At 46.4% G+C, this 12,153-nt stretch overlaps 2 protein-coding genes across 3 annotated transcripts in view; one reads left to right on the top strand and one right to left on the bottom strand.

Annotated features, from left to right (window-relative positions):
- Positions 1-4,871, bottom strand: part of CPSF7 (cleavage and polyadenylation specific factor 7) — a 24,344-nt gene extending 19,473 nt beyond the window's left edge. The window contains exon 1 of the mRNA XM_015424312.1: positions 4,743-4,871. Coding sequence (XP_015279798.1) covers positions 4,743-4,871 — 129 coding nt within the window. The remainder of the gene's footprint in view (positions 1-4,742) is intronic.
- Positions 4,872-5,263: 392 nt separating this feature from the next.
- On the top strand, positions 5,264-11,517 carry SDHAF2 (succinate dehydrogenase complex assembly factor 2). 2 transcript variants are annotated; one of them, XM_015424319.1, is made up of 5 exons: positions 5,264-5,426; positions 6,546-6,751; positions 6,946-7,055; positions 10,877-10,937; positions 11,047-11,517. In XM_015424319.1, the coding sequence occupies exons 1-4, from the start codon at positions 5,406-5,408 to the stop codon at positions 10,918-10,920; spliced, it is 381 nt and encodes a 126-aa protein (XP_015279805.1). In that variant the 5' UTR covers positions 5,264-5,405; the 3' UTR covers positions 10,921-10,937; positions 11,047-11,517. The 2 variants fall into 2 exon arrangements, with proteins under 2 accessions (XP_015279805.1, XP_015279804.1); XM_015424318.1 differs by lacking the exon at positions 10,877-10,937.
- The last annotated feature ends 636 nt before the right edge of the window (positions 11,518-12,153 follow it).

Genomic DNA, 12,153 nt, shown 5'->3' with positions numbered 1-12,153 from the left:
TATATATATATATGGTCTAGCATCCGCATCTCTTGTAAAGTATTTTCTCATACATTCAGTTACAGCATCAGCAAGCAAGTATAGAGGCATACAGGTTTCAAACACCAATTTAGTATTGATTGTTATCCTAGAGATTTCCCACCCACCCACTAGTCGTTCTTAGGCAGACACAGGCTATTCACAGAACTAACTTCAGACTAACAGGACATTATTTTGCTATCATACATGGTGATAGTACTCTCTGTTCTACATGGCTTTTTCAAAATATGGCTATTTTATAGCCATCATATTCTCATTAATCTTTCCTTAAAATTTACTTCACTGAATTATAAGTGACATAAAGAATTTCATTTAAGCCACTTGGAATGCCTACTGTCACCTTCTTGGGAAACAAACTGACTTTCCCTTTTAACAGCACGGAAAGCAGTTTGGGGCTAACTTTTATTACTCTGTTCTGCAATTCTTTCAAGTGAACCAAGAACTGTAAAGAGAATGCTCCCAGGAGATTTTTAAACATTTAGGATAAAGTACAGCCTAATTACTTGGGCATTGAAACACAGCAATTTTGTTTGGGATGTGTAGTTCACTTTTACATGTATCGGGGAAAAATGACTTGAAATATGTTTGTCCTTTTTTAATAAGCTGAGCTAAGCTCGACAGCATAACCAGAATGATACTCTTCAAATTAAACACATGGTCTTGGATCCCAGGTTCTGCTAACACAGCAAGATTTATGGAAGAAATTTTATTGTTTTCCATTCTCTCAGAATCTTTCTGTCACCCCGGGGCCCCATGAGGATCCAGAATAGGCTATGTGGCATGGGGGCGCTGCAGCAAGGAGCAACTGGCCCAACCTGACTCCCATCACAAAAAAGGAGTAGGATTTTGATCAATTGCTCTTCCTTGCTGTAGTAACGTCCTCCACCATGCCACAATGTTCTGTAGGATCCCCCAATCCTCAGCAATGGATTTTCAAGGAGCACAAAAGGGAAGAGAAAAGCACCCAGTCTTCAGCAGCACCTATCGCATCATGAGAACACCACTCCACAGGTACAGTGCCATCTGAGCTACTAGCCACCTTAGAAGCACCCAGCAGGGGCCAGCGTGGTCTAGTGGTTAAGAACGGCAGACTCCAATCTGGAGAACCAAGTTCGATTCCCCACTCCTCCACGTGAAGCCAGCTGGGTGACCTTGGGCCAGTCACAGTTCCCTCAGAACTCTCTCAGCTCCACCTACCTCACAAGGTGTCTGTTGTGGGAAGAGGAAGGAAAGGAGACTATAAGCCGCTTTGAGACTCCTCAGGGTAAGAGAAAAGTGGGGTATAAAAACCAGAACAACATGTGTGACACATCCAAACACAAAACAGGGTTCTGTACACAAACACTGTGTATGTGTGGCATCCACTGTCCAGACTTCTTACAACATGACAAAAAACCTCGCTATCGTATTGTAAACCTTGCTATTGGACTACACAGACACAAGAATTTACTATATAGCTGCCATCACAACTATGGTAGTACAACATTTCAGTCAGTGAAATGAAAGTCAAGGAACATGGGAGATGGGTGGGTCACAGACGAATAAGCAACAGGGAAACAACAAAATACACACATCATCGAGATGTGCAGTATAAGTCACCACTGACTCCGTATAAGAAAGAGAAATAATACAAAGCATCCAGAAAACACTGGGTGAAAGGGAAGCCGGGGGATAATGGTCAAAGACACAAAGCATCAAAGCTGTGCACGTAACACTCCCACCACACAAGCAACTTGTTCAACTTCATTACACATGTATTTTCAAGCAGTCCAAATTCAATTCTGCACCTACATTTGGGCCAGAAGAAAAAGCACCCTCCCGTACACACTCCTGAAACAAGGAGTTATCATGAAGGATAAAATGAAAACATGCAACCCACTAGAGTAGGCATGAATAGCTCTCCCCATAGAAGTGTTAAGAGTCACTTAAGAAGTCTACACCAAGTGTAGACTTGGTGTGGGTCTATGTCCCGGACCAAGGATGGGTCACATGGTAGTTGTGTGTTAACTATACAGGTACCTGTGTTCTCCCACAGGACAAACAGCAGCTTGGGGTGTGACTTCCATTAGGAAAACTGTGTACACATGTTGGGGAAATAAAACAAAAGTTCATTCGAACCTTAAAGACTAACATTTATTTCAATATGAACTTTCAATCACTCACAGCTCACTTCTTTGGTTTCATTTTGTTACGGCTGTCCGTCTGCAATCATGCTGGGGAATCCCTACCAAGTAGCTGCTACTAACAGTTAACTAAACTGAAAGACCCATTCACTGATCTCACACCTTTACATCTGTGTAAGCCGTAAGGTACAGTTCAGCAAATCTCTGGTTTGGTTACTCCTGGATGAATCTGGCTAGCAAAGGCAGGCCAACCTAGTGATAAGGAACAGCTTCGCAACCCAAGCTGTAGATCTATGAATTATAGCCAAATACTGACTGCTCTGACAGACAGAAGCTCTCAAACATCAAACAGAATTCTTTCCACATTCCACTTCTCAGAAAAATGTAATCATTATCACCAAGAACCATACATGGTACTTATGCAAAACAGATACTCTACCACTGTATAACAATATAGCTACTATAGGTCTGGGATTACTGAGCAATTCTACAGGATACGAATTTGGTTCCAATCTCATCCCTTACTGAGTTGTTCTCTACTACTGCCTCCACCAAATCTAAAATGGTATCTGTACATGCTTAGAAGAACTCAGCTGTGAATAGCTTTAGAGCTAAAACAAGTGACAACACGTGCCTCCAGAAAGATGTTGCGAATAACAACACATTTTTCTAAAGCAACACAATAGATGTTGCCTGTTTCAATAGTATTTCCCTTATTTGAGTAATCTAGATAAACACATACATGAGAAACATTAAGTATGGAAAGGACAATAATTTACTGCAAAATTTGAATTCCCATCTTCACGATGCGGCACTTCTGTCGAATGCCCTAGAGGACCAGAGATGAATGCTACAGGGTAGATAAAGCTACTGTACATTATACCCATGCCATGCCACTTAACCAGTCACATTCTTAGAAAAAATATATCAAATGATATCTGCAATGCAATCCCACCATTGAAGCAGTCTCATTGGTGCTTCTCTTCTTACTAACAGACCACCCAATATGCTTCATTATACATTTTTAAGTCCCACACTAACCATAACTTTTTCAATAATTTATTTTATTTATTAGATATTTTTATTTGCCACTCAGCCAAAGGGCCTCATGGCAACTTACAACATTAAAGCCAAGGAGGAAAAAAGCCACACTAAAAACCAAAAATAATACATCAACATTAAAATATGTGACTATCACCATACCACTATTAAAACAGCCCAAACACTTGGTTATCCTTCAAAGGCCAACCTAAATAATTCAGCTTTCCATGCCCTGCAGAAGCTAAGTAAGTCCGGCAAGGAGTCGGTGGCATCCGAGAGTGCTTTGCACAGGGTAGGGGCCACTACTGAGAAGGCCCTTCCCCTGCCGACAGCTAACCGAGCCATCCTGGGGCCAGGCTAGGGCTGCCAAGCCGCGGCGGGGGATCCGTGCGTTGTCACAGAATCCCTGCCGCGGGAGGACAGCGATATGCGTTGCACCGGCGTCGCCAGGATGTGAAGCTATGCGTCGCTCTGGCAACGGGACTCCAAACATCCTGGCGACGCCGGGGGGGGGGGGGGGGTTGTAACAGGAGAGGGAGTCCCCCAGATATAAGGGGCCAGACCGTGGAGGTCTTTGAACATTCTTACTCTAATTTACCCAGACTTTACATCATACGTTCCGAAACTTATTTGGCCTACCACCAAAAGGGCTGCTTTAGATAGGTTCTTCTGGACTCTTCTTTCTTTATGCTTCCACCACCCCCTTATTTGTATTCCACACACACCCCAGTTGCACCCAAGGTTCTGACCCCCCCACCTGGATCATTCCAGCTCCCTCAGGGAGTGGTATTGTCCACTTTGGGAACCAGTGCTTTAAAAAGATGAAGTATGGCCCCGGTCACACCGAGAATTTGCTGCGCGAAAGGCACAAATACTGGGTGGATTTTCGGGGCGCGATCACACTGTAACATCTGGGAAGCGTAGCGCACCCATAGCCAACCTGTGGTGTGCCACCGAAGATGTGCAGTTAAAAAGTACCTGCAAATATCTACTAGCAAATGGTTTGCCACTGGCTGCAGACAGACTAGTTCAGTGTGATCACGCTGGCGCGCGCCTATTCCCTCCAGCCGTCCTCTTTGCAGCGCGCACCGAAGGAGTAGCCACACTTCCTCCCCCCCCCGCTTTTCCATTTAGTCTCTTCCCACATATTTGTTATTCACATCAATCAATACGAATAGCTTATTACAGCTGCTAAGTGCAACACTGACCAAGCAACGTTCACTTTTTCACTTAATACAGCACCTCTTTTTGTAAAAATAAGCCCACCCTGGGTGAGGAAATGTAACTTCACACTGGAGAGCGGAACAACCTCTCCAGCTCCAATGCCCAACCTGACTGGCTTGCCCGAAGCGCCCCTGTGAATGAAGGCAGGGCACAGCAGTGACGCTTGACACAGGAGGACCCCAGGCTGCTGCTCTTCACAGAGGCCGCACGGCCGCCACTCGACGGTTCTCGACAGGGGGCCAAACGTTCAAGGAGGGCTTCCCCCCCCCTACCTGCTACGAGAGCCACCTAGGAGCGCCCTCCCCCCCCCCTCACCTGGTTGAACTCCTCGTCCGCGTAGATGTCGATGAGGTCCACCCCTTCCTGGGAACCCCGTCCAGCCGCGCCCCCCGCCCGTCCCCCCCCGCCCGCGAATCTGAACCCGGAGCCCCCGACACAAGCCATGAGGGGGAGGGGGAGGGGGGCGGCCGATGCGCGTCACCCCCACCCACCCCCCAGCCGCCATACTTGCGTTATCTCGCGCCGCCGCCGCCGCCTCCTCCTTCCCGCGCTGAGAACGAAGAGGACCCGCGCCCTTCCTCCCACTCCCCGCCGCCCGCGCTCCCTCCATTCAGAAAATGTCGGCGCCCCCCCAGGACGACTCCAGCCGCGTTATGTACCGTGCAAGGCCCAGAATCCCAAACAGGCCCAAAACGCGCGCGCGAACCTCTCTCTCTCTCTCTCTCTCTCCCCCTCTCGCTCGCTCTCCCTCCTTGCCTCGCCCCGCCCCTTCCTCCCTGGCGAGACACGCCCCCTTCCGGCCTACAGCCGCTGGCCCGCGCCAAAAGGAAGGGAAAAAAGGGGGGGCTAGCCGGGGAAGCGGTACGCATGCGCACGGGGAAGGACCCGGTGTGAGGGAACTCTAGGACGCGCGTTGTCGTGGAGGAACCCGAGACCATAGAGAGCGGCCTTGGAGAAGGCGAGCTGCGGGTGGAGAGCATGGCCGCGCTCATCGTTAGAGTGAGTGTGGGGGGAAGGGTACACGAATCCGCCGGGAGGGGAGGGGAGGGGAGGGGAAGGACACGACACACACACACACTTGGCGGCCTTGTGGCTCCGGGGGCAGGCAGGCCGCCCGCCCGCCCGGCACGCAGAAGGGCACGACTTGGCGCTCTTGGGAATCCTGGGAAGGAATTTCCGGGGAGAGGAGGGAGAGTGTCCCTCTGGGGCCGCTGTCGGAGGCAGTACTGGGGCTGTGAACGGGCCTCCGGCTCGGTCTCCGGCCGTTTGGCATTTGCCCCTTTTGGTGTCGTGGTGAAGTGCGCGGACTCTGATCTGGGGGGACCGGGTTCGATTCCCCACTCCTCCTCCACTCGCACCTGGCTGGATCGCCTTGGGCAAGCCGTAGCTCTGATAAGGAGCTGTCCTTAAAAAAGAGCAGTTTCTGTCAGAGCTCCCTCAGCCCCACCCGCTGTGGAGAGGGGAAGGGTGTCAGACCCCACAGCAAACAACAAAGTACACACTTGCAGGAAGGTTTTACTTTATTGAAGCCATGAAGCACTTGAACAGAGGCACTGTTCAGAATAGCGATAACTCGGAGAGCTGGGAAGGTTAAAGCAAGTTCATAATCAATACAGCCAATAAACATGATTCCCGTGCGCGCCCAAAGGTTTCTTACGTGCCTAATCCTTGGGAAAGCAACGGCTACCTTATTATAAATAAGCATACACTTTCTCACAGTCTCTACTAATTAAAGTCAAAGCAAAGCTCTCTTGCTCTTCCACCTGTGGCCTTGGCTAGATAACGTTACATCAAAGCATGGCTGACATATACAGGAAGGAATGCAGAGGTGCTGGCGAGATGTGCGCATGACAAGCTGAGCGCATCAACGAGTGAAGGGCGGTGTATAAATCCAATCTCTTCTTCTCTTCTTCTAAAGCATCAGGAAGGGAAAGAGGACTGTAAGCTGCTCTGAGACTCCTTTGGGTAGTGATGGGCGGGGTATAAATCCAATCTCTTCTCTTCTTCTAAAGCATCAGGAAGGGAAAGGAGATTGTAAGCCCCTCTGAGACTCCTTTGGGTAGTGAAGGACAGGGTATAAATCCAATCTCTTCTTCTTCTTCCTCCCTTTCCCCCCAGCGCTTCTCATCTCGCCCTCTCCGCCTCCTCCCTGTGTCGAGGCGCGGCTATCGTGGGGATTCGCCCTCGGACTCTGGCCGGGACCTGCTGGAAATTCCGCTGCCGCCGTGGCACCGTCGGCCCCAGGAGCCCTTGGCGACCAAGCGCGCCAGACTGCTGTACGAGAGTCGCAAGAGAGGCATGCTGGAAAACTGTCTTCTGCTTGGGTGCGCTTCTTGCTTTCTCCCCCCCCCCTTAGGGTACAGGAGTGTTGGGGGGGGTATTTTAGCTTTCATAACATCTCTTTGCTGGTCTGGGGGGTTATTGGCCTGTCTTGCACTGTTTGTGCTTCCCTAGTAACCCTTCCTGTTCTCGTTTCACAGGGGAAAGCCAGGGGCAATAATCTTATTGTTTCTCTCAGTTTCTTTGCCAAAGAAAACCTGAATAGAATGAATGAACAACAGCTGGACCTTTATGATCGCCTGATTAACGAGCCTAGTAATGACTGGGATATCTACTACTGGGCAACAGGTAATGTCAAGTGGTATCTTTTCGGGCCACTATTTTTAGGTTTCCTTTTTCGTTTTCCTTTTTTTCATAATGTAATGATTTATTTGGATATGACGTGGTCCTTTATGCATAGTCCTGTGGGCTCTGATGCCCATCTGTAAAAGATAGATGGTAGTGTTCTTGTGAGCAAGGCTGGGAGGAAAAACCTCCCTAGTGTGTGGATGTCTAAATGCTTAGAAAGTTGGTACTGAGCATTTGAAATTCTCCTTCATGTGTCAACACAACTAAAACTGCACATTTTTATTCTTTATAAAATCTCGCTTTCCCCAAAAGACCTCAAGGTGGCAGACATGCTTCCTGATTTTATTCTCACAGCAACCCTGGGAGGTGGATTAAGCTGAGAGAGTGACTGGCCCAAGATCACCAAGTAGGCCTCATAGCAAAGTGGGGATTTGAGACTGACTTACTTGAACCATAGCCCAACGTGCTAATGACTAGATGGTATCCTAAAATTCTGTACACAAACATTGAGTTTTCCTACATTCCTGTTCATTCAAGCAGCTTATTTTGACCTCCAGAAAGATCATTCCCAGGGTTGCAAGTGTTGTAATTTGGAGATACAAGGTGCTTTGAAGTGCCATCAGGGATCCTGACAACCTTTTATTTTCTTAGGGAAGAGAGCCGTAACATGTACAAAGAGATAGGAAGATGTATTTCTGCAGGGGGATTACCATTTGCCTACCTGCCGTGGAAAGCAAGCTGGATAGTTGTTGTAAAATATGCTTTTAGTAATGAGATTTATTGCAGTCACACACTGTCTGCACATTTTCAGTGAGTTATCTACTACAACTCCAAGATCTCTCTCTTGATCAGTTTCTGCCAGTTCAGACCCCATCAACGTATATTTATATTTAGGATTTTTGCCTCCAATGTGCATCACCTTGCACTTGGCCACATTGAACCCCATTTGCCATGTTGACGCCCACTCGCCCATCTTTGACAGATCCCTTTGGAGTGCCTCACAATCCTCACTGGTTTTCACCACCCTGAACAACTTTGTGTCATCCGCAAATTTAGCCACTTCACTGCTTACTCCGAACTCCAAATCATTAATGAACAAGTTAAAAAGCAGTGGACCAAGTACTGATCCCTGTGGTACCCCACTGCTTACCCCCCTCCACTGGGAGAACTGCCCATTTATACTCACTCTCTGTTTTCTATTAATTAGCCAGTTTTTGATCCATAAAAGGACTTGTCCTTTTATCCCATGATTTTTGAGCTTACTTAGGAGCCTTTGATGAGGAACTTTATCAAAAGCTTTCTGGAAGTCAAGGTAAACAATATCTATTGGATCCCCCTTGTCCACATGTTTGTTCACCCCCTCAAAGAACATTAACAGGTTAGTGAGACAAGATCTTCCCTTACAGAACCCATGTTGAGTCTGCCTCAATAGGTTTTGTTCATCTATGTGCCTACTAATTCTTTCCTTAATAATGGTTTCCACCAATTTACCCGGTATCGACGTCAGACTGACTGGCCTGTAATTTCCCGGATCTCCTCTGGAACCCTTTTTAAAGATGGGAGTGACATTAGCTACCTTCCAGTCCTCAGGAATGGAGGCTGATTTTAAGGAGAGATTACATATTTTTGTCAGGAGATCCACAAGTTCACAATTGAGTTCTTTCAGAACTCTTGGATGTATGCCATCTGGGCCTGGTGATTTATCAGTTTTTAAGTTGTTTATCAGTTTTAGGACCTCCTCTCTCGTCACCTCAATCTGACTCAGGTCTTTCAACACCCCTCCCGAACTCAGCGGCTCTGGAGTGGGCAAGCACCTCTCATCTTCCACAGTGAAGACGGAGGCAAAAAATGCATTTAGCTTCTCAGCCATTTCCCTATCATCCTTCAGTACTCCTTTTACCCCTTGGTCATCCAAGGGCCCCACTGCCTCCCTGGCTGGTTTCCTGTTTCTAATGTATTTGAAGAAAGTTTTATTGTTGGTCTTTACATTTTTTGCTATATGCTCCTCATATTCCCTTTTTGCCTGCCTGACCACAGACTTGCATTTTATTTGCCATAGCCTGTGTTCTGTTTTATCAGCCTCACTGTGACTAGCTTTCCACCGCTTAAAGGAATCCTTTTTACCTTTTACAGCTTCCCATTACTTTGTTTGTTAACCATGTAGGCTTTTTCTTATACCTGTTTGTGCCTTTCCTAACCTGCGGAATATATATTTTTTTAGCTTCTAGAATTGTAGTTTTAAACAGTTTCCAAGCTTCCAAGCTTCCCCAATGGTTTTGACCCTTTCTACTTTTCCCTTCAGTTTCCTCCCCACATGTCCCCTCATATCAGAAAAATTACCCCTTTTAAAGTTAAAAGTGGTTGTGTGAGTTAAAAGTGGTTGTGTGAGGTAACTGTGTTGTGCTGTATTGTTAAGTTTAGTTTAGTGTTACGTTTCTGTTTTCATTAGGTCTGTAACCAGTAGGTTGCTGATGGCTATTTTCCCTCTTTGTGCTCTAGCTTAATCTGTAGTTCTCATGATCATGGGCCTGTAGTGCAGCCTATAGGCTCTGGGGAGGCCTAGTGGCTCCCAGGAAGCCTGCATTGGAGTAATCATCAGGGCCTACATTTCCCAGGTTCCCCCTGGACCCTGTGATTGGGTAAGAGGAGATTTTGGAGGGAAGACTACATCAGCAGGGGAACAGAGGGCGGTGCCTGGAAAGAGGAGATACCCAGAGTGGGAGGGTGTTCTCTCTCAGGGAGAGATGGAAGCTCACCAAAAGGAGTGGGTGAGTCTGTGAACAGGTACCTAGGGAGGGCTAGGACTGTGCAGACAGACGTGTTAGGATTTATTATTTTACTGATTTACCTGCCTTTACTTGGCTCATTTTTCCTACTTGTTATAAATCTAAAGTTGTTAAATTTCTTAATAAAACTACTTGCTACTCTGCCTGGGTCCTCACGCCTCATTTGGCCATGTACAAGGGGAAACCTATTGTAAAAGTCCTGTAAGAGGGGTAGGGTGGGTGCTCTGGGCCCTCCCAAGGAGACCCATGCCAGAGTGGTGGCAGCCAATAGTAAACCTCCCTAGCTGCTGCCTGTGGCAGTAGTAGTAAAAATGTTTCCTGTTTAGGAAAGCAGACTGTGATCCATCTGTTCCTCATGCGTGCCTTAGATCCCCCCACCATGGGATGGGTTGAAGTAATTGGAAAACTCTGCCCTTTGTACTTGCTTAGAGGCAGCCTTTACCAGTGTTTCCCAAGTCACTGATAATGTGGGAGGCTGGATTTTTACTTAGGGTGGTGGCACAACAAAAAGGAACACGCTTTACACACAGACAAGCATGCAACAGACATATAAGAACTTATAGACCCAGGGTGAGTTTATGACCTCAAGAGCTTAGTGGAAGAATAGCTGCATGGAGGAGGGGGCTGGAGTTTGAAAGGTCAAGGGGTGAATTTGCTCCTCCATCTTCTGCACGTGCAGCCTTGCTCCAGCCCATGCAGCCACATCTCCATGTAGATCTTCCTAGGGTCAGAAGGGACTTAACATTTGATGTGGTTACTTAGAAAGTTGGTGTGTTTTTCTAGGCCCAGTAAGTGTATAATTGTAATGTAATCTGTGCTTTAAGACTCCACTTGTATTTGTACTTATTTGTATTTGTACTTACTTGGGAGTCTGCTTCTTTGAAGTGAGCAGGACTTACCCTTGATCAGCATTCATGGGAGTAGGCTGTACAACTGCTGTGTAAGTTATGATGATACTTTGTACAGTATAAGGTTGCTAAGAAACTCCAAGGTCCATAATTTTCATATCATAAAAATGATTTTCATTTGTTACAGTTGGTAAAACAAGGCCTTTTTTGTTGTTGCTGTTTGCCATCTAGGGATCAATTTATTTTATGTGAGTAGCCTAACTGGGCTTTGGAAAATTTATTGGATTTGTACATGATCTTCAGACAATAGCAGTACAGTTATTAATGCTATGTTTCTCTCTCTCTTTCTCTCCAAAGAAGCAAAGCCAGTTCCAGAAGTCTTTCAGAATGAAGTCATGGAGATGCTTAGGGAGTTCACCAGAAACAAGAACAGAGAGCAAAGGCTGCAACAACCAGACTTGGAGTAACTGTTTAAAGCTCCATACTGAACTTGTGTGGCATTCTTCTGATTGTAGATGGGCTTTGTAGAACCATAAATGTTGGAGTTTGTACCTCTCTGTAAATATTTCATGCTGTAAATTTTCCAGTTGAAGAATAGCCAATGGAGTCATGTTTTCCTCCTGTAATAGAGCTTGAGCCCTTTTTTCCTGAAGAGGAGAGTCACTGAGAAGATCTGTAGGCACTTTGGTTTCTGGCCTACGAAGTGCCATCTAACAGCAGGGTTATTCATTTAGGAATTCTGCTGTTAATTTATTGATAATTTTAACTGAAGTGTTAGGTTGCTCGATCCTTGGACAGGGTTTAATATTATACAATAGACTCCCCCCCCCCCCCGCAATCCAAATACCCGACTACAGAATCTTGTGTTTATAGAAGTCTTATATAGTAGTCATTGTAGTAGAAAATTGTATTCGTAGATAAAATTCTGGCTCAGATAAATTACTATTAATTTACAAAAATTGTAAATTGTAGCTGGTTCAGGGTAGAGTTGGGTGTCGTCCACATATTGGTGACAACCCAGCCTGAATTTCCACATGACCTCACCCAGTGGTTTCATGTAGATGCTGAACAGCATAGAAGTCAAGATGGAGCACCACCTTTTGAAATTATTCATCAGGTTGAACTGGAACCACCACAAAATGATGCCTCCCAGTCCAGAAGGATGCCATGATCAATTGTGTGAACAGCCACAGAGAGATCCAGGAGAATCAACTGACTTGCACTCCCTCTGTCCATATCTTGGCACAGGTCATCCACCAGCATGACAAAAGCTGCTTCAGTCCTATACCTAGGCCTGAAACTGGATTGGAAAGAATCCTAAAATCTGCTTCATCTAGGGAATACTTAAAGTTGGCTAGATACTCCCTGTTCAGTCACCTTGCTCAAGAGCGGAACATCTGAGATTTGTCCATGGTTATTGAAATCTCCTTGGTCCAGGGTGAATACACCATAGCCTGTGGAAGA

Source organism: Gekko japonicus, unplaced genomic scaffold (assembly GCF_001447785.1).
Source record: "Gekko japonicus isolate JY-2015 unplaced genomic scaffold, Gekko_japonicus_V1.1 scaffold2581, whole genome shotgun sequence".
Lineage (NCBI taxonomy): Eukaryota > Metazoa > Chordata > Lepidosauria > Squamata > Gekkonidae > Gekko > Gekko japonicus.
This window is presented reverse-complemented; position numbering and strand designations above follow the sequence as displayed.